This window comes from Microtus ochrogaster, chromosome 16 (assembly GCF_000317375.1).
Source record: "Microtus ochrogaster isolate Prairie Vole_2 chromosome 16, MicOch1.0, whole genome shotgun sequence".
Lineage (NCBI taxonomy): Eukaryota > Metazoa > Chordata > Mammalia > Rodentia > Cricetidae > Microtus > Microtus ochrogaster.
This window is the reverse complement of record NC_022018.1, coordinates 50849120-50871205: the sequence shown is the minus strand read 5'-3', so window position 1 is coordinate 50871205 and position 22086 is coordinate 50849120. Positions and strand designations below refer to the sequence as shown.

Here is a 22086-nt window from a genome sequence, read left to right as displayed (position 1 = left end):
TGGTCTACAGAGCTAGTTCCAGGACAGGCTCCAAAGCCACAGAGAAACCCTGTCTCGAAAAAACCAAAAGCCAAGTTCAAATGTTTGAGGGGTATACTCAAACACAATCTAGTTAATGAAGCAATGACTTAAAAATGATCATTTATAACTGAGCTTAGATTTTTAAAAATGTATACACTTATGTATCAATCCTTTACATTAAAAGCAGTGCCCACTGGGAATGGTGGCGCACATCTTCAGTCCCAGTGCTCAGGAAACAGAGGCAGGTGGATCTCTATGAGTTCAAGGCCAACCTGGTCTATAAAGTGAATTCTGGGACAGTCAGGCCTCTGCTATACAGAGAAACCCTGATTCACAAAAACAAAAACAAAACAAACAGAAAAGCAGTGCCATGCACTATTGCTAAACCACTAAATGAAAGTCTGTGGTCAGACGTTTAGCAAGGAATTGTGAAATCTGTGACTTTTCCTGACCTCTTAAAATGAATTTTCTTCACATGAAGATGAAACCCAAGCATCGCTATTATATTTCATTTAAAAGCGTCTATTTTTCTAATTGAAGTGACTGACGAATCAAGAAGCGTGGGTAACAATGCCAGCCAGATTTGCCCCTTTCTGCATCAAGTCAATTTCTCCCACCACAGCAAGACCCAGAAACCAGCTTAAATATGCATCATGGCCTAATCAAATAAACTTTACAAAATCATGAAAACGATGTTCAGATGGCAGTTAGAAGGCATGAGAACATGTATACAGCAGAGAATAGGTATCGGGGAGCAAACATCCACTCCAATCACTCCTAGCCTATGCGTGGCCTCATTGTAGATACTAAATATTAACTTTTACTTTCTTGTTCGAGAAATGGGTGACAGCTCCTAGCTCTGAGATGTGCGGTGGCAAACACAGTTTGGTCCCAGGAGCTGTGGCCTGTAGGAGAAAGCGGCATCAAGACAATATAGGGATAATCCCCTGCAGGCAAAACTCTAGAGGAACTGCCCAAGCTGGCCACTGGCTCACACAAAGGGTGTTATCCCAAGGACCCTGCCTGCTGCCTACCATGCTGCTTCTAGAGACTTCCCTGTCTCTAGCCACATATGGTTCCAGTATTACTGCCTTCACCCTCTCCTGCCAGCTGCCACTCATAGAAACTGAGGTAATCAGGTTCTAAAAATATATGTTGTCCAGACTCAAGGGGAAAGTACATGAGCAAAACAAAGTATTACTGTAATGAACTTCAGAGCATAGCAGCTGAGGTGTACACCCACTGACAGAGGCAAATGACGCTACCTAGGACCCGGATGCCTGTCCTCATCATTTTTAAACTAGCAAAGATAATGTCTTGTTTAGTTATAGGGTTTCGTGCATACATACACACACACCTAAAATGAGGTCTTTGTAAGTTTCTGAATTGTTTAATCTTAGACCGCTCCACCCTTTGGAGTTCTGACATCTCCTTTCCTGGCTCTCTGCAAAAAAACCAGTTAAACCACCTGGGGCAGAGAAGCTGCCCAGACAGAAAAGCTGTGTGAGCCAGAACATTCTATCAGCCCACAGACAAGCTTCTCCTCAAGACTCTTTGAGGGGTACAGAAAAGGCTTAATGCTATACAGTGACTAGAGAGATATCACATGAGTCTTTATGGGCAAGAATAATTATTCAAACTTATATTGCAAATTAGTACAGTTGAAATATCAAGGTTCCCCATTGGCTTATTAGCAGATGTTCCATTTGCTAGTGCAAGGTCTGTAAGTGTTTTGTAAACCATAATACATCCACTAATGAATTAAGACGCTTTCCACACAAGTACTCCCGTGTCTACAAAAAATATGGTGTCTGTGACTTTTTTTTTTTTTTTTTGGATTTTTTTCGAGACAGGGTTTCTCCATAGCTTTTGGTTCTTGTCCTGGAACTAGCTCTTGTAGACCAGGCTGGCCTCGAAATCACAGAGATCCACCTGCCTCTGCCTCCCGAGTGCTGGGATTAAAGGCGTGTGCCACCAGCGCCCGGCATGGTGTCTGTGACTTTAGGAGCTAAGTTGGAACTGTGTACGGCCCACGGGCATTGAGTGTGCACACCTTTCTTTTATTCTACGAGACACGAGTTTGAGATGCAGGGCAGCCGGAAGCCCAGACCCACAACCACAGCCATCAGTGTGGGTGTGCACCCATCCAGTGTGAGCATGCACTTCATCCAAAAGCAGAGGAAGAACGGCTAGTCCCAGCCACGGCTCCTTACTACGTGTTTCAAGTGCCTCGTGTTCACGTTCTCCATTAGCTCTCACTGAAAACTGCCATCTCAGAACCTCTCTCTATCACCCCAGCCGGCTAAAGAAGCACAAAAGCAAAACCATTTTACAAGAACCAAACAAGCCAAACACGGGTAAACAATTAACGATTCTGGAGAAAAAAAAAAATCTGGTCCCTAGCTTAAACACAGAGACGCACAAAACTACCACTGTTTGTTATGCTTAGCAATCGCACGCCTTTAAACCTGAGCGGGGTACAGATCTGGATGGCTGACAAAGTCTAAGGGGATGTTTCGAAAACATTTCAAAAGCCCAGATGACGAATGAAGGGAAGAACTGGTCCTTTTGTGTAGTTAGCTACCTTTCACTTAAATGGCTTGATGGAGCGTAGACAAATGCTTTAAGACCGTAAGGGTCATAAACTACCAGAGACTCTCTCCCAGCCTACAAGGATTCCCATGAGATGTAGCCAAGCATGCAACACCGAACACACGGTGATCCAGGTGATTCGGATTGTTCCTCCCAACTCAGCCCATGACTGACATCAACGGAACTTTTCAAGGAAGGGTTTTTTTCAAGGTTTTGTTCACACTATGTCAAAGGACATGGAGTTCTTCATAAAGTGTTCCCATCTGCCATAGAGACACGACAAAAAGCTTGTCTAGGAACAAACTATGGGCATACACAATACAGTTAAAGATAGGTAGACGACAGTTAGCAAGATAGAGGACAGATAATTGATAGATGATACATAGATAATTGAGAGATGATAGAGCACTGATACATGATTAATGGATTATAAATGATAGGTAGATGATGATGATGATGAAGAAGAAGAAGAAGAAGAAGAAGAAGAAGAAGAAGAAGAAGAAGAAGAAGAAGATAGATAGATATAGAGATAGGTGATAGATAATAGATTAATAGATGGATGGTAGGTAGAGAGTGGATAGGTAGATGATTGATAGACTGATTGATGAATGATAGATTTTTGGTTTTGTGTGTTCTTTATTATACTACTTGTTTCGCCCAGAGCATCCATCTATAGTTTGTCAGAAAGGCCTTCCTTGCCAGCTAAAAGCAACTTCCTACTCTCTGGGTCTCTTTACATGGTGTACTTACTTCCTCATCTACCTGCCCTGCTAGAACTTTATCTTGTTTTCTGAGGAGTCCTAGAAAACCAGAATGTCATTACAATACATGTCACTGAAACTTACATATCCACTGACCTCTGAATTCTCTTCCCATGAGAGCATTGCCCTGCTCTTTTTGTTTGTTTCTATTGTTTTTCGAGACAGGGTTTCTCTGTGTAAGCAGCCCTGGCTGTCCTGGAACTTGCTTTGTAGACCAGGCTGGTCTCAAACTCACAGAGATCCACCTTCCTCTGCCTTCCGAGCGCTGGAATTAAAGGTGTGCGCCACTGTGCCCAGCTGCCCCTGCTTTGATTATTGTAGCTCTGTACTGAGTTCTGTAATCAAGAGGTGAGTTCTCTGGCTTTGTTGTTCTTTTTCAAGATGATTTGGACTGTTTTAGATTTTTCATTTGTAACACGTGGCCACATGACCAGTAATGAGTGCTCCAATCAAGTGTCTTTCCATTTATTCAGCCCCTCTTACCAATAATGTGTATTTTTTCAGAGTATACACTTTTAGATATTTTCATTAAATCTATTCCTCAGTCTTTTAATCCTTTTGAGCTGATTATAAATGAAATTGTTCTTCCACAACCCCATTGTGTGATCCCTCGATAAAACAGAGAAATACTGTTGACTTTTGTACACTGGTCTTGTCTTCCGCCACCTCGTTAAACTGGTTCCTGAGATTTTAAAACTGGAGAGATTGCGATGGGCAGCCATGTCTGAGAAGGCGCTCCACCCCATCCCCCGACCCCAGTGTTACTCTGGGAGACACAGTTATGTCTTTCATTGCTGCTGCATCGCTTCATAAGGTGACTGCAATGAATCTCAGAGAGAGGCAGAGAGATGAGTCCTCTCCATCAATGTCCACAACAAAATAGGATGCATCTAGTTCCAGGCAAAGGAGTGAAGGAAACCTAATGGGGAAAATGCATAACAACCTTTAAATAGCTTTCATTTAGAGAAACTTTAAATGCTTTAGAAGGGTTCTGCTGCTCTTTCTGGAAAAGGCACAAAGGTCCGTCCTGTAAATCTGATAACAGTCATTCAATACAGGAGATTAAATCTGGGCGCCAATCATAAGTGCCTCCAGTCCCACCAACAGAGAGCAATCAGCAACTTCTATCTTTATCTCAAGTGATCAAACACCTAAATTAAGGCATTTGGTGACAGGAATAACTGTGAGGAGAAATTTGATGAAAAAGCTGTGATCTGGTTCAGTCCTCACAGCAGAGCAGAGAGATCTGGAAACTGGATGAACATTCCCCCAGAGGAGTGAACAAGGGCTCGTGGCAGAGACATCTGCTTCCAACAAGAGGAACTCAAGAACTCTCTCAGGGACCTCGAAGGCTTTTTCATTTTACCCTATCTGGGCTTCCTTTCTTACCAAATCCGACTGTTGTCCAAGAGACCCATCTGGCCCAGTCGCTCCCTATGACACAGTACCCTCAGAAAAGCCACCATGACTCAAGAAGAAAGAAAATAAAAAGGCTTGCCAAGTTTACAACCTTTCATTCCTCCAAAGAACCATCACCCTCTGAACCTCAGCCCTCAGCTGAGACCTGGCTATGAGATAAGCATGCCCCGATTTACGTGGCCGCTGAGCTAATCAGTCTCCATCCCCTCCCCCCTCCCGTGAGAGTTCTGACTTGAACTCACACACAGCACCGCTCAGCCTCTCAGATGTGAATCCAGTCTCAGTTGTCAGAAGGGGAATGAAACTCAAACTGATAAAGGGTCAGAAAATCTCCGATCATGAGGTAGGGTTTTGGTGATGCAACCATCCAACCTCATCTATGCAAACACAGTGAGCATGACCTTCTACTGGAGAATTTAGCGTGGGAGTTCGGATCACGCAGCAAACAAAGACCAGTGAGTAAATGGAAGGAGCTGTTCAATGAGGCAGGAGGCTGCCGTGGTCTGAAGGAGCGTGGCCCCTTCAGAACTCACATCGAATTGAATGCCCAGCATCACAGTAAAGCAAGGACCAATCTTGGAGACTCAACTAAGTCTCGTGGCTCCACCCAGCAGCATTCAGGGTTGAGTGACTCCCGAGGGGGCTCTGGGACCCTGTTCCCTTCCGCTTTTGTTTGTTGTTCCCCTGACCAGGAGGTGGGAGTGGCTTCCTCTGCCGAGCACCTCCACCACGTGTGCTGAGGGAACCATAGGCCAACCGCAGGCAGAAAGCACCCGCACCAGCTGCAGCCTAGGCAGCCCTTCTCCAGCATGCGTTTGACAAGCATAATAGACATTCAGAGAAACCTGACCACTCTTTCACAGAAACTCCGGAAACTGATCTTAGCCCATTTCACGTGAACCACATGAGTAATTCAGACTCAGTTCTCATGACTAATAATTACAGATGTTGAGGTTTAAACCAACATCTAAGTGGGACTCTGTTCTTTCTATGTTTTCCTACTGTATTTCCTGATTTCATGGTTGTTAGAACAAAAGGATGAGAAAATACTAGACTCTCTGTAACTTGAAACCAGCTCTTTGGGGCTGGAGAGATGGCTAAATGGTGAAGAGCACTGGCCCCTCTCCAGAGGACCCAAGTTCAGGCCCCAGCACCCACACTGGATGGTTCAAAACTGCCTGTACTCTAGCGCCCACAGATGAGATATCCTCTTCTTGTCTTGGCAAGCATCCGTATACATGTCACACACATGCACACATAAAAAATAAGTTAGGGAGGCAGAGGCAGGCGGATCTCTGTGAGTTCGAGACCAGCCTGGTCTACAAGAGCTAGTTCTAGGACAGGCTCCAAAACCACAGAGAAACCCTGTCTCGAAAAAAAAAAACAACAAAAAAAAAAGTTAGGAAAAATTTTAAGAAAACTGTTTTGTTTTTCTCTCTGATGATTATCAAGTGCCACCAAGCTAGCCCAGTAAGTACGCCACGTGCCACTAAGACTGATGGCCCACAAGATGGAAGGAAAGAGCTGACTCACCAAGTTGTCCTCTGACCTCTGCGTGTGCACTGTGGCATGGGCCACTCCCCACAAAATAAATAAATAGAAACATAATAATGAAATAATACTACCAATATAATCAAACACAAGACTACTAAAGATTAGACAAGGACCCTATAAAACAGCCTGCCACTAACATAGCAGCCAGGAAAAGCAGGCCCTGCAGTCACAAAGTACTTTTTCCAGCTGTGGTAACAGCCTCTGATCTCTGCAAGCATCTACAAGCCACACACAGCAAACAGGAGTTACCCGGAAACAACTATTCCTGGGCGCACCAGCAAGCAATGCTCTGCTCCTAAACTCCACGTGTGGAGGGAGCGGGAGAGACGGTCTAAGGCTTCTGCTGGGCTTCTGCTCCGAGTGTTCTCAACATCAGCAGCTACCGTGCCCAGTGGCCGGGAGCTCTTCAGACAAGCAAACCAGACCTCTTCGCCCACAGACTTGCTGTACTCAGGGAGCTTGTCTGAAGCCACACTGTTGACAGTTCAATCGCACGGCCATCAATGTGCTGAGATTACATGTTCACTCTCTGTTCTCTAGAGTGAGTTACTCTCTCTTCTGTTCTCCACCAAGTTGGCCTATACAGAAGAACAGGAGCTGGCTGTCTGCTTTGCATTATATGGGCCAGTCTTCGAAATCAAGAACTACAATGTAACTCTAGAGAGCTGGTTATGGATAAACCCATATAATTGTGTGCTTTTACAGAACTACTTCTTGTTTCATCCAAACGACATTACAATCCAGGGATCAAGACTATGAATCTAGGGGGTTGGGGAGAAATCTCAGAGGTTAACAGCATTGGCGGCTCTTGCAGACGACGACCTGGGTTCGAATTCCCAGCACCCACACACAATACCTCTCAGCTGCCTGTAACTCTCTGGCCTCCGCGGGGACCAGGCATACTTGGCAAACAGACATACATGCAAGAGAAAGCATTCATACAATAAAATTTTTAAAAGGTACAAAAAAAAAAAAAAGACTATGGATCTAAAGCAAGTTACCTAACTGCATTGGTGTCCTTAGCTGGAGACTGCTGGGTGGAAATGAAAAAATAAACAAAACAAAAATAGCAACCATGCCCAGCACAGACACACAGCAGATACCGAACGTCTTTGCTCTTTGTCTTTCCCTGATTCCACTTTACAGATGAATAAACTGAAGGTCAGAGAGACCGAGCCAACACCGTAAATTCACGTGGTAAGTAAGCCACAGGCTTTCCAGAAGGTCAAACCCAAAAGACCTAGCCTGGGCTCTGGAAGGGACTTAGTGCCTTTGGTTAACACACAGCTATTTCTTCCCATGGAAACGGGTGCCGATTTTGTCTTACCTGATTTAGAAGGGAATGGTGGCCTATCTGGAACCCACTATGGGGGTGTACATGGCAATCCTCTATGTGTGGATGAAATGCCAAAAAAAAAAATCTCGATTTCTGGCTTTCTAGTTCACCCACTTTCGTTTTTGGCTTCAATTTACCTAACATCCTTTCTCGTTTGGTCACACCTTGGCACTGCGTCGCATGACGACAAAGCGCCTTCTGCTGCTGCAGAAGCGCTATAACCACATTGCGCTTTCTTTCTTACATACACCTTCACAGCATTGTTTTAGATTATAGCCCAATTTTAAAAGCATGATAATACTGTATGAAGTCAGACAAGACTACACCAGCACAGGGACACTGGAGGTGTTTTTAAGGGTAGACTCAAGAGCTAAGTTTCTTTTCTGGCAACTGACTTCCTCTTGCGGAGGCCGTGTTGACGAGACAGATGCGCTCTTCTTACATATGGACTGGAGAGGGTGGAAAGGTTGAAAAAAACCCAGAGAGTCACAACATGGGATATCACTATATTGGGAAGGTCACCTGGCCTTGACTCAAAAGGTTCATAGCTTTCAAATCTCCTTCTAGAACTTTCTATATTTATAAGTTCAAGCATCTCCATCTGCAATAGTAGAAACTTACAATGCTAAATTCTATTATTACAAGAGGGGCCTAGTTAACAAATGATTCATTTATTATATAAATATGATGTGTGTGTGTGTAAAGGGAGAGCGTGTTCATGCCACGGCACACATGTGAAGGTCAGACGACAGCTTGCAGGGGCCAGCCATCTCTTTCCACCTTTATGTGGGGTCAGGAGGTCAAATTCAGGTCATCTGGCTTGTGAGGAAAGTATATTTATCTGCCAAGCCTTCTCACCAACTCTGAATCCTTTTTTTTTCTTCAGTGTGACACAGCCACACCATAGGACAGTATGCAACACTTTGTTGTAGGTAGGTCTCTATATTCTTATATGGACACGCCCATGGTATACTAAATTATACGCAAAAAAAACTCAAGCTAACTGGCATGTGCAGATAACATACCCATATCTGTGTATGTCGGTTTATATGCTAGAGAAAATCCTCGAAGGAATACAGAGGAATTATTCGTATACTCAACAATTTTTTAAGTTTCTGTGTCGCTTCATTTTAATACCAGCATATCACAATTATAATTAAAAGTTAGCTGCTCTGATGTAAAGAGACAGTGAGGAAAATGGGGCAGGAGGGAGGGAGGGAAGTTACTGCAGTCCTGTGTTATTTCTAGGTAGCTCCCCCGTCTCACACAGGTACTAAAAGCTCTACATTGAGCTGGAGTCTCTGGCCCTGAAGCCACTCTGAGTTGGCAGTGAGATTAGGCGAGCATCCACCCGAGCAGTCTCTCGTGCAGGCTCTGCTCTCAGAGCCGTCCTACGCCCGCTGTCTTCCTGGTTGCACAAAAAGATCCCAGCAGGGGAGCCAATATCTGCCTGTTCTGTCCCTAAATCACCACAAAATCTGCAGAAGTAGTAGGAATTACCTGGAGTCTGGCGACAAAAACAAAGGACCTGCCTGTCTCAAATACTGTCAGAAATTGGCAGCTAGGCGGAGGATTTGCTGGAAACGGCTGAGTAGGCCTCAGATCATGGATGCAGAGATCCAAACTACCATTACTTCAGTGTGGGAGCCACCGTCATATATCAGCGCCATGGTCTTGACAATGGGATATTTTTAATGCCAGACTGGAGTCACAATAAGGACGTGGTGGGTTGAGGAAGGAATGGAGTTCCTCGACCAGGCGCCAGGTGGTACACAGCATCACTAGGAGTCAAGCTGGAGGAATAAGAAAGGAAGGAAGCCAGAGGGCTCTGGTAGAAAATCGCCGAGGGGTCAGCTGACTCCTATTAAGGCGAAGAAGCACGTGATCGGCATAGGCACTCCCAGCCGTGAATAAAGGAACCTGGTGGGCGGCACAAGGGACATAAGGCAAGCCGGAGCACAAGTGTTCCTATGTTGGTGACTTGGTAAGAAGAGCTAACACTTTAAGAACTCTGACATCACTGTCCGAACGGGTAACAGAGAGGAGAAGCTGGGGACACACTATATCCTCCAGGCCACAAAGTTGGGGCTGTGATACCACAGAAGCTGAGAGACCTGTTGCTCCGCGAGCCCTCCTCCCAGCCTGCTGCCCCTCCGTGCCCTCCTCCAGCATGCTTACTTTCTGCTCACTTACCACCCCATCCCAAACCCATCCTCACCACCTTCCTCACAGAAAGCCCCAGCAGCTCCATCTTTCCCTTGGGACTGTCCTCATGACCACTGTTTAGTGTCTGCCTGTCTCTCTAGGCTCACGCCCAGGCACAGGCCCACTGCCAATCAGACATTCCAGAATGATCTTTCACTTTACTTTCTTTGTAGCCTACTCTTCCCTCATGTGGCGCCCTCATACAAGGCTGAACCTCCTTCTTGGGACCCACAGGATCCCACCCACACCATCTTTAGGTAATCTCCTACGTTATCTCCCAGTCTCTGCCACTGCTCTCTCCTCTTCCTTGTGGTTTGGCTGGGCCTCCACACGCGCCTACAGTCTGCCTCTTCCTGAGGGTCTGTCCCCCAAAGCAGCACTGGTGACCTCTGATGCCTGCCTTTTGTACTCTATTTACCACTGCACCGTGGCAACGGCAGCAGCTGGGTAGAATCTGGGCTAAGAGGAGAATAGGCTTAGGGGAATTGGAAAGGGACACGATTTCAAAGGGAGCAATAAGTCAACCCCTGTGGCTTGGGGAGAAGTTCTGTACACACCTCTGACTGTGGCGTTCATGCCTGGACTGCTATCACACTCTGATACGGGACGTGAAGAGTTAAACAGGAGCAACGCCAGGCTTTGGGGAACCTGAAAGTTGAGTGGGGAGAATCTGAGAGGACTTGGAGGAGAGTAAAGAATGTGATCAAAATATGTTGCATGAAAACAAGCTTTAAAGTACTTAAAAAGCACGCTTTGGAAATAAAAGAACAATCTACCGAGCAGCCATTCACGTTCGCCGACCTACCACCTCTCTGTGACTTCCTGTGAAAGGGAACTGAAGCTCTGATCCACATCACAGTACGACTTTCTGACCCCGGTTTTCTCAGGCAGAGAAAGACCTGAAGTACTTGTTCAGCTCCCGACCAAGCCAAGATAGTGTAGATTTGGTACCTGTTTCAAAAGAACTGAGGTGGGAGGGAAGAGGTACGACTTGCTAATTACCGAGAAGGCTAGTCTGTCCCGAGTGCTGGAAAACTGTGTGACTACACTAATAAAGCAATAAAGAACGCCTGAATTATTAGGCGTTATTAATCTAGACAGCAGGAGGAGAGAAGGTTATGTTAAGATTGCGAGTTGCTCATTTGAAAAGAAGAGAAAATGCAGTTCCAGATTACAGATTTTATGGGCGCTCTCTGAGATGAAGAAGAATTTCAAGACTCCATCTTCAGCTGGGTTGCCTAGAGATGGGATCTGATGGCCAGGGGAGATGCTTCAGTGGACAAAGAGCCTGCCGCTCAAGTGTGAGGACCTGAGTTTGGATTTCCAGAAGCCATGTGAAAACCACACAGGCTTCCAGGAAAAGGGCTTCTTCCGTGGGGTGAGGGACCCGGCAACCTAAGCTATCTTCCAATCCTAGGCCAGTAAGAGGCTTCTCTTCTTCTCTTGACACATTATTTACTACTTGCCTTGAATTAGTGAGTAGTGAGCACAGGGCCTGGATGAGATCATGGGTCCAGGAAGCCAGCGCCTTCTTGAGTCATCTCTAACCTATTTCTCATGCTGCTCCTATTCATTCTCATCCCTCGGATGCCACCTGACCTGGCAGGAGCCCAGTTGTCAGTAGGAAAACAGCACCAAAACTGGCATTTTGGGCCAGTGATTTAACTGGTGGATACAAAAGCCGCCACACAACCAATAAAAGAGATACAAACAGAGAGTGCACTGAGGTCATTTTACAAGACAAAGTTAAAGTCATTTGACTGATGGCTGACTGCTCAGAAGGCAAGCCAGGAAACAGCATAAACAAAGCCTTGTCACCTCATATATCCTAGACTCAGAGGCTACAGACAAATAGAGTGACAGAAAGCATCTGTCCATCCAACATCAATCAAAGCTATGGGAACCAGAATAGGAGGACAACTCCAACGCCTCAGGGAAAAGCTGCAGGGAATGTGACAGAAAAGGGCTGGGGACACCGTCCTGAAATAAGACGCCTCCTTGATTTCTGCAGCTCCCGCGAGGTCTAGGTAAAAGTGACTTCAAACGACTGTGCCCTTTCACCATCAAAAACCAAAACAACAAACAAACAAAACCCTGCGGACTAACAAAGCATGGCAGCTTGGGAAAGTTCCATCTGAATCGTGTAGATCTGCCAAAGGTGTGGGCATGGGTCCACCTTTAGAGTTCCCATCTCAACCTTACAGTCATTTTTAGAATCGTTGTACTCAATGCGAATATCATTTTTTTTTTTACCTTTTCCAAACCAAGTGCTTGCTTTGCAAATCTCTGTATATTGCCTATTCTGTATATACTGTAACACTGCAGTGACATATTAGCTTGTTTGATATGAGAAAAGTATTTGCTTTTTTGTTGGCTTGATTCCTTAATCATTTTTTTAAAAAAAAGTCTAAACTTTTTTTCTTAAATCTTTAAGATGGCCTTTATTCATAAAGTTGCAGTTAGGAGGGATGGACAGGGAAAAAACTAATCTTGAGTGTCTTTAGATAGAAACATGAGGTTAATATTTGTTTTTATTTTTCCTCATTAAAATATCTTACTATATTTTATTTTACTGCCATTCCCTTAAAAAAAAAAAGTTGGTTCTTTGTTTTGTTTTACTTTGTTGGTGACTCCTGATCTACTTTTGGGATTTGGGTTTAAAAATAGTCATAAGTCACAGTACACATTTCTCCACTTTCTGGTAAATGGCTAATGAGGAAGAGGAAGACATCAAACTCACATCTTTACCAGCATCCCTTGCTCGGGGACAGTTTTAAAAGATGGAAAGGCTCCACGCAGAGTGGACTGTGGGGAAGGAGCAATAGTGATAGAGTGATGCTAGCTCAGTCCAGAGTTGGAAGTGAGCAAGCCTTTTTACTGGGGTTCTCAACCAATGAACTTCTACCCCAAGACGGGCACTGTCAACTCCTCTGAAGCCGAAGATAAATGGCTTACCCGTGCCTCAAATCTTAGACCACTCAAGAGCAAGGCCTGACTGCATCTGGCTCCTCCTGCATCTGGGCTCTGCTGTGTGTATCTCAAGGGAGGTGAGGTTGGAAAATGTCTTCACTTTCCTGATAAAGGTACCATTTAGAACCCGAGAAAAAAAAGAACTGCAGGTTCTCGGCTTCACTTCAGTTACTAACCGTGTGTGCACATATGAACACACACATAGGCAGTTCTTCCTGAACTATAAATGTCTCCCAGAGCATCTGGGGGCTTTTCTTAAAGGTCACCCAACAGGCCCTGAAGGAAAGAAGGGCTTGATTTTTAAAAAGTCTTGCTTCTTCTCACTCTTTAAACATTGGAAAATCCATTTGGCTGCAAGAAATGAATAGTAAAAGAATTCTAACTACACGGAGCCAAGGACGGGTAATGGAAAAGGGCAGGAATATGGTTGGACTCTATTTTCTTTTCGTACAACACATCCTGTCTTTAATCTGGAAGGTAAATAGGCCATGCCCAACATACCAACTCTTTCCAGGTGAAATTATCTAGGTTATAAAAACAAGCAGCCACTGTGCTCTCATTATCTTCCATTCATGGCCGGCAGAAGCTGTGTCCAAGGCAAACCAGAGGCGAAGTGAGGCGATGCCTGCCCGCGAGAGGGCAAACCCACGATTTTCATCACTTTGAAAACCTACTCTTGTCATTTTTTTCCCTTGACTTCAATGGTCCAGAATGATCTGAAAGAACAAGCTGCGGGAGCTATCAGTGGGTCAGGTGTGACAGCTGAGGCTGCACTTAGTCCTTGGGAGGCTGAGGCGGCGGGAGGACTGTTCAAGAGCAACCTGGGATTTACACCAAGTGTTTGTTATGCTACCCAAGGCTACACAGCAAGGCCCTGCCTCAAAAAAGGAAAGAAGAGATCCAGAGAAGGTGTGGTGGTTTGAACGACAATGACCCCCAAAGACTCAGAGGGAGTGGCACTATTAGGAAGTGTAGACTTGTGGGAGTCGGGGTGGCCTTGTTGGAGGAAGTCAATCCTCAAGGGTAGGCTCTGAGGTTTCAGAAGCTCGAGCCAAGCCCAGGGTCACTGTTCCTGCTGCCTGCTGATCTGGATGTAGAACTCTCAGTTCCTTCTCCAGCACTGTCTGCCTGTGTGCTCCACACCGTGATAATGGACTAAACCTCTGAACTGGGAGAAAACCTCAGTTAAATCCTTCCCTTCATAAGAGTTGCTGTGGTCATGGTGTCTCTTCACAACAACAAAAATCCCAAACAAGACAGAAGGGAAGCTTGAATTTTCATGTTTCCATTATTTGCACTGACAAATGAAAAGGAAAAGAAAAAAAGGAGATAAAAATCTCTGCGTTCTGCCTATTATTGATTTACATACAGCCTTTCTGAGATGTTTAGCCTTCAGGGCGCCAGAACTAATTACACCGTTTCTCTCACTATAATCCCAATATATCTACCCCTCTGACACCATAACTCCACAGTGTACCTAAGGCCTTCATCCAGATGAGTGAGGACTGTGCCCACATCTGTATCCTCAACTTCCCTTGCTTTCTGCTACACTTTCTTCTCCACATTAAAGCCAAGCATGGAGTTCAACCGAGGAAACCATCTCCACAAGTAGACCACCAAGGGGTGGTTTAGTGGCAGTGATGTGCGCTGCACGCCGGTCTCTGATGTCATTTAGAGCCAGAATTACCTACATTGGAGAGTCTAAGGAGTCTACAAAACACCTGTTGTAGGCAAATCAATAAGTTAAAGTGTGTCAAAGGCTAAAGAGAGGACTCCGTGCACTGGCTGCTCTTCCTGAGGACCCTGGTTCAAGTCCCAGCACCCACATGGCAACTCATAACTGTCTGTCACTCCAGTTCCAGGGAATTTTATGCCCTCTTCTGACAGCCAAGAGCACTGCAAGCACATGTGCTACACAGATATACATGAAGGAAAAACACTCATACACATAAACTTTAAAACGTGGCAAAGGCTGGGAAATGAACTCGAGTCCTTTGCAAAAAGCAGCAAGGGCTTTTAACTACTGAGTCATCTCTCCAGCCTCTAGACAAACTTTTTTTTAAATCACATTTTGGATAAAATGAGGAATAAATCTGTTAACACTAAAAAAAAGAAAAAAAAAAAAGGTTCAAGTAGTACTCCAGGCAAGTCTGACTCTAACTGCAGATTCACAGACACTGATGCCTTCCCACATGCTCAGCTTACTGCTCTAGAAGACCACAGGCAACGAGAGAGCAGCGAAGGTTAATGTTGACAGGCACAAAACAACGTCCAGAAACTGGAGAGTACCAAAAATATCAAGCCATTTGACTTTCTGCTCCTGAGCCCTCTGTAACAATAAGGACGTATGAATCTAGTTGACAGAGTAGTGTAATTGTTCAAACGCCAACTCCCAAATCGCTGAAGAAACGAGAAACAGTGGCGCTGGTTTTAATTAGAAGCTAGAATCTATTGAAACAACAACATGTCAACATTAGCTTCTTGTAAAGATGAAATGCAGCCTTTGGCTCCATATTCTTTCCCCAGCATTGACACACAAGCTTGAATTCTGCACTATGAACTCTCACAGCAAAAACTGAATCTCTGCTCTTAAACACCAGGCATCCTCAGAGGAAAACTTCCATCCTGGTTTGCACTAAATGTTGCTTCCGATTCACGGTTTCCAAGGAGTGGGAAGAGACCAAAGCATGCAAGACAGACGCCATTAATTCCAACAGATGGGTTCAGAATCCAAGCAAGACCAAAGGAAAATGGTCACCCTGAGATGGTGAGACCAGTGTGACTCCTAACCCCCTAAAACCCAGTGTCTTCCCTAGACCCATCCCCCCTCTACTGGACTCTGCTTTCCTTCCAAGACCTGTCTCCCTGTCTTCCATAACTCTCCTGTTTACTCTGCTTGGTGCGAGTTTTGTGCCCCTTTCCGATGGATTACAACAGCCATTCTCAGTCTCCCTAATGCTGGGAGCCTTTAATAGTTTCTCATGTTGTGGTGACCCCCAACCATGAAGTTACTTTCATTACTACTTCATGACTATAACTTTGCCACTGTTAGGAATCATAAGGCACATATGCCACAGAAATGTATCCTGTAGCTTTCATAATTTTTCCCATAATTTTTTCGTGGACTTTTCTATGGCGAGAACATTAAGGAAAACTTACAGATGTACAGAAGATGCATTGGCATTCTTGGAGCATGGTCACTTTGTCCAGAGGCTGTTCGCACAAGCAGAGCTTGCAAGTGACAATGGGGACAGGAGTCAGGTCTCCGGAAGTAGGGTTTTCAGCAGTCATGGTTAGACACTGGAGGCCGTCGATGGAGTCCATCAGCCTGTCTTCAGTCTCCTCTCTCCCTACAGAAAAGCCCAAAGTAAGAAGTGTTATCACCACCCATACAGCTAATGTTAAACACATGTTTTTTGTGGGTCGGGTTGAGCAAATCCTCATTCCTCATCCTCGGTGATTTCTGAAAGTATAGTTGATGCATTTCTGAGAACCGTGGGACGGAGTACTCCTGACCTTGGCAAGGACTTCCCCAAGCCCTGATATTTAAGCTGACCTCACTTCTCTGTCTTGATTCATATCATGTAAGCTAGCTGTGGGAGTTGAGTGGTAACTAGACAGGAGGAGAAGGGATGCGGGGATGCTGGCTGAGTGCACAATTCTATGTGGACAGGATGAGTAAGTTTTGGAGAACAATAGGGCAACACAGTGACTCCAGCTAATAATAACACTGGCATTTTGCACTTGGCAATTCCTGAGAGCAGATTTTAAATGAGTCTCACCAGGATAACAGAAATAAGCATGAGAAGTAAGGATCGCATTAATGATCTTGATTTACCCCTTGTGTGTGTGTGAATACCATCTTAAAATATCACACTGTGCATCATTAATAAGCTGGGGTAGAAGATAGAATATTAGTACTATAAGCAAACACGTCACTTGGGAGGCACATGCAGTGATTTGAGTGAGAAATGTCCCCCATAGACTCATGTATCTCAATGCCTGGTCCCCAGTTGGTGGCCCTGTTTAAGGAAGTTATGAAACCTTTAGGAGGTGGGGCCTTGTGGGAGAAAGTGTAGGCATTGAGAGTGGATAGCAGCACCCCATTTCTAGTTCTCTCTTTCCCGGGGTGTCAAGGAACTGTGAGCAGCAAGCTTCCTGCTCTGGCAACCTGCAGCCATGCCATTCTGACCATTATGAACTCTAAACCTCCAGAACCATTAGCCAAAATAAAACCTCTCTTCCCTAAGCTGCTTCTGGCCATGGTATTCTATCATAGTAACAGAAGTAACTAATATGGTACATCACTACAAACACTACAGCCAATTCAACTGGCTCCAAAAATACTTACAAATCGGATATCTCTCAAAAAAAAAAAGTTCAAGAATTATCAAATAGGTTGAGCTGTAGCTCTGTGGCACAGCACTTGTCTAGGATGTATAAGGCCCTGGGTTCCATCATCAAAAACACTAGGAAGAAATTATCATGTGATCCAGCAATTCCATTTTGGGGTAGGTGTTCCCAAAAGATCTGCAATCAGGATCTTAAAGAGATATTTCTACCTCTCTGCATTATGAATACTATTCACAGAGGTATTAGTCATGACTGCCAGAAGGGAAATCAAGCCAAGCGCACATCAACAGATGAATGAACAGTGTGTACCAAACAGAGGAACAATAGAACAATCCAATTGAGAAACACAATGAATATAGCAAATGTGAGGTTGCTACTAACCCAGTCTGTCTTGCAGAAACAAAAACAAAAGTTTTACATGCCAGAAGCACATACTAAAATACTAATAAAAGATATAGTGGATAAATACATAAGCTATTAAGATAGTTTCTTGTTATCATTAATCAATCATTTTTCACTATGAGTAATTGTATATGCTGTTTATGATTGGTAATGCTATAGGTTTATACCAGTGTCACACAAATATGGGGAATGCATTAAGTTACAATATTATAAGAGCTATAGATATCACTGTGGGATGGGAATTTTCAACTATATTAATATCTTATGGGACCATCACTATATATATATATGGTTCTTCATTGATGGAACCATCAGGATGAGCTTCATGAATTATATAAAAATACAAGAACACTAAAACAAGAATAATGAAAAAATTGGAGGTGATAGAAAAGTGGGAAGCCAATAAGATCTTTGCTCACCAACCAGAAAGAGTCAACAGTTGCTAACCCTAATAAACTGAGTAGCAATAGAGGACTTTCAAAATAAAGAGGAAACTAACCAATGATTAGTTTCCAATATGGAAGGCATGCTGCTCCTGGTCAAAGGCCCAATAAAGTTTAAGACTTGGTGTTCTCATTCCACTAACAATTTCTATCATCCAAGAGCAAATTAAAATCAATTAATGCATAAACAAGTTTGGGACGTTGAGATGTCAGACTTCCCCTTAGCATCATGTAGGAAAGAAAAAAAAAAAAGAATGATGTCACCTCTTTCCAGTCTATGGCTAGATAATCACTTGGTCATCTGACTAAGACTTCCTGGTGCACCATTCTCAGAGTCCCACCAATTTTCCCCCAGATGCGTCTTCTTCTCACCTGAATGCAACCAGTAAACACATGCTGAGTAAAGCAACAGGAACTGCCGCAACTCAGAACCACCCCAGATCTCAACTATCAACTACCCTTCAGAGTCAACTGGAGCCAGTCATGGTGGCACACATCTGTGATCCAAGAACTCAGGCAGAGACAGTAGAATCTTTAGTTCAAAGTCAGCCTGGGCTATATAGTGAGATCACATGTCAAAACAAATGGAATAGATGGGAATTTAAGATGCCAGTTAGAGGATGCTACTGTGAAGAATGCTAGTGTGAAGCGCTGTTCTTCACATCTGGCCATTGCTCACTTTCTTATGCCCTTGCCTGATGTTGGGGGGAATTTAAAAATGATTATTTTTATGATCAGTGTGCATGTGTGAAGTATGTATATGTGAATGTGGACATATGTGTGCCATGGCGCACGTCTGGAGGTTAGAGGGCAACTTGAGGGAGTTGGTTCTCTCCTTCCAAAGCAAGTTTCAGGGATTGAGCTGTGAGTTCTAGGAACTAACCCGTGTTGTAAGACCTGCACTGGAAGTGCTCCTAACCGCCGAGCCATCTCACTGGCTCTAGGGACAAATTGTTAACATATTCCTCGGTATCTAAGATATACTTGTGGTTTGTTTTTGTTTAAGACACAGTCTCTCGATATAGCCTTGACTGTCTTGGAACTCTATGTAGACCAAGCTGGCCTCAAATTCACAGAGATCCACCTGCCTCTGCCTCTGCCTCCCAAGTGCTGGGATTAAAGGTATACACCACTGCCCTGCAAGCAATAGAATTTAATAAAAACAAAATGACAACCTACCACTGCAGAAGAGAGAATAGAGAAGTTAGAGCTTGTCCCTGGAGGGAGATCCAGGGCCAGTCCTTCCTTGATCTCTCCCAGCCTCCCAGGCTCTATCACAGAAGCCTAAGATTACCCCAGAGACAGACTGATAACCTGCCTTTAGCTTTTGTCTTTGGGTAAAACCAACAATGAGTGTTTTTAAAACTGAATGACACAGAGCATGAGATAAATGATAGGTAGATAGATAGATAGATAGATAGATAGATAGATAGATAGATAGATAGATAGATAAACAGGAAGGCAGACAGATAGACAGACAGATCTCAATCTCAAATGAGATATACTTCCACCATTAATTTGTTGGAAATTGAATTTTTAAAACAGTAAATAGGACCTTAACATGAATCCTCTGGCGGGATCCCCACCCTAGAGAGGCTACGAATGCCTACAAAGTTTGCTAGTGTTTCTTGTATCTAGAGAGTCACCCTCCTTTATCACATGAAACCACTGGCAGAACCTCAGCCTCCCACCCCAACTACCTAGCAAGTCACAGGAAGCTTGGAGGGAAGACCCACAAGAGAACTGAGGACACCGTCTGTCCTAGCTCACTCTGTCAGCTTGACACATGCTAGATTCATCTGAGAAGGAACCTCAATTTAGAAAGTGTCCTCACCAGACTGGCCTATGGGCAATCTTGTGGGGCATTTTCTTGATTAATGATTGGTGTGGGAGTACTCAGCCCACTGTGGGCAGTGCCACCCCTGGTTCTGGGTTCTATAAGAAAGCAGACTGAACAAGCTTTGGCTAGAAAGTCAGCAAGCAGCACCCCTCCAGGGCCTCTGCCCCAGTCCCATCCCCAGTGATGGTGTGATCTGAGAGAGGTAAAGAGAATAAACCCTCTCCTCTCCCGCTGCTTTTGCTTTTGGTCATAGTGTTTAGCTATAGAAACCCTCCCAGTGCCCCCCATCCCTCTCATCTACCAGTCCTGTGTAGGCCCATCGGCAATTCACCCCGTCCCTTTCAGGGTTTAAGCCTTCCCTCCAGAGAGAGCTGCCAGCTCCCTGGGATGGGCCTCCTCCTGGCTGTGTGGCTTGTTCTGTCTCACACCTCACACACTTAATCTCAGATAAGAAAGCGACTTGATTTACCCACCCTACCACTTGCAAGGTAACAATTATAATTACTTTTACAGTTATCCCAAACGTAACTGTGCCTCTCATTGGGTGTCCAGAACTCTTGAGAAAGAATTTTGGCAGAGAGTACTAGGGCATGTTGGAAAGAAGAGAATTCTGGCAGCTGCCTTCAGGTTTCAATTTTCAAAGGCTTGTGGCAGGTTCCACTTGTTTACATATACCTAGCTCAGCGGCCAGATCCTGAGAGGAAGGAAGGCTGCTGTGGCCACTCTGTTTTGTACAGAATTCCCAGGAACGGAGAACCCTCTATCTGCTCCAAGTGACTTTTGCACCATAAAACGTTTGTTATGAGAAGCAAGTGCTGTCTGATAGGGAAGGGCAGGAAAGTCGCTTCCCTCGCGTGTTTTCGTTAGGCTTGCCAAAGAAAGGAATACTTGAGAAGCTGGGCTGGAAGCACGGGATGCATAAGGAATTTCCATATTCTGCTGGAGGCCTGAAAAAGCAATCTGCTCCCGAAACCCGAGGGTGGTGAGAGCCAACATTCAGAGTATTTTTAACTGGCGGAGCATGTGCCTGTTTGACTACCCAGAATCAAAGCAGTTATCGTGCGTGCATGTGTGTGTGTGTGTGTGTGTGTGTGTGTGTGTGTGTGTGTGTGTCTATATGCAAGATAATCTAATTGTAAGGAAAAGCATTTGACCAAGGTACTAATATAGTCATTTGGAAATTTCTCCATATTGTCTTAGCACCTTGCAAAACATTTAGAGAAAATGGACAGAGCACAATTAAAGAGACTGAGCAAAGCGAATAAGCTTGGTATTGCTGACGAACCAGAATTTCAGTAAAGGTCCAGTGTATCTCAATTCCTAGCTATGCTACAGTGACCTGAGGACAAAGACCAAGCAGAAGAGGAGGACTGCTCTCACAGTGTTGACATGACCTTGAAAGAGGCCAGGCCGTCCCTGAGGGGACTGGAGACGCAGCTCCAGGGGGGAGCTCCCTAAGGAAGGCCTTAGGAAGGGCAGACCATGAGGCAGTGCAGTTCAAGTGCCATCTGTGTAAAGGGAAGAGACTCGGGCTGTCTCTACCCTGGTTGAGTGACTAGAATGGAGAACAGCGATGGCCCCCAAGTTCTCGCCTCTGCCTCATGAAGAAACCTCTTCCTATACTGGCTAAGCACAAGAGTGAAAATTCATGCTACTCACTTGGTTCAGAATACCCTCTCCTCAGAAGCCAAAACTCCTAAGTGCTCCTGTCCCTTATATAAAACAGCATGATAGTGCACTTGACCAGGGTATATCCTCCTGAATGCCTTACGTAGTATCTAATACAATAGGAAGGGCATATGGATAACCATAATATTGTACCGTTTAGGAAATACTGACAAGAAAAAAATCTGTATAAACTCAGTACACGTGCAACTATTTTCGGAGTTGGATTTTTTTTTTTTTTTTAGATTTATTTCTCAAGGGAAGGAGAGGACAGGCATGCTGCAGTGTGCACGTGAAGCTAGAGGGCAACTCACAGGTGGTTGCGTTTTCCACCATGTAGGCCCCAGGAACCAAACTCATGCGGCCAGGCTTGGCAGTAGTACTAGTCTTTATCAGCTGAGCCATTTTGCCGGCCCATTCTGAACACCTTTTCAAAGCTGTTTCATCTTCTCATTCATAGGAGTGCATATGGATGTGTGTGTATCATGTGTGTGGAGGTGCCCATCGGAGCCAGAAGATGGCATC

At 44.6% G+C, this 22086-nt stretch overlaps 1 protein-coding gene across 4 annotated transcripts in view; it reads right to left on the bottom strand.

Annotated features, from left to right (window-relative positions):
* Window positions 1-22086, bottom strand: part of Rnf144b (ring finger protein 144B) — a 136746-nt gene that overhangs the window by 32408 nt on the left and 82252 nt on the right. For all 4 annotated transcript variants that reach the window (XM_026783108.1, XM_013349148.1, XM_005355149.2 and 1 more), the window contains exon 2: window positions 16018-16208. In XM_026783108.1, coding sequence (XP_026638909.1) covers window positions 16018-16182 — 165 coding nt within the window. In that variant the 5' untranslated portion in view covers window positions 16183-16208. The remainder of the gene's footprint in view (window positions 1-16017; window positions 16209-22086) is intronic.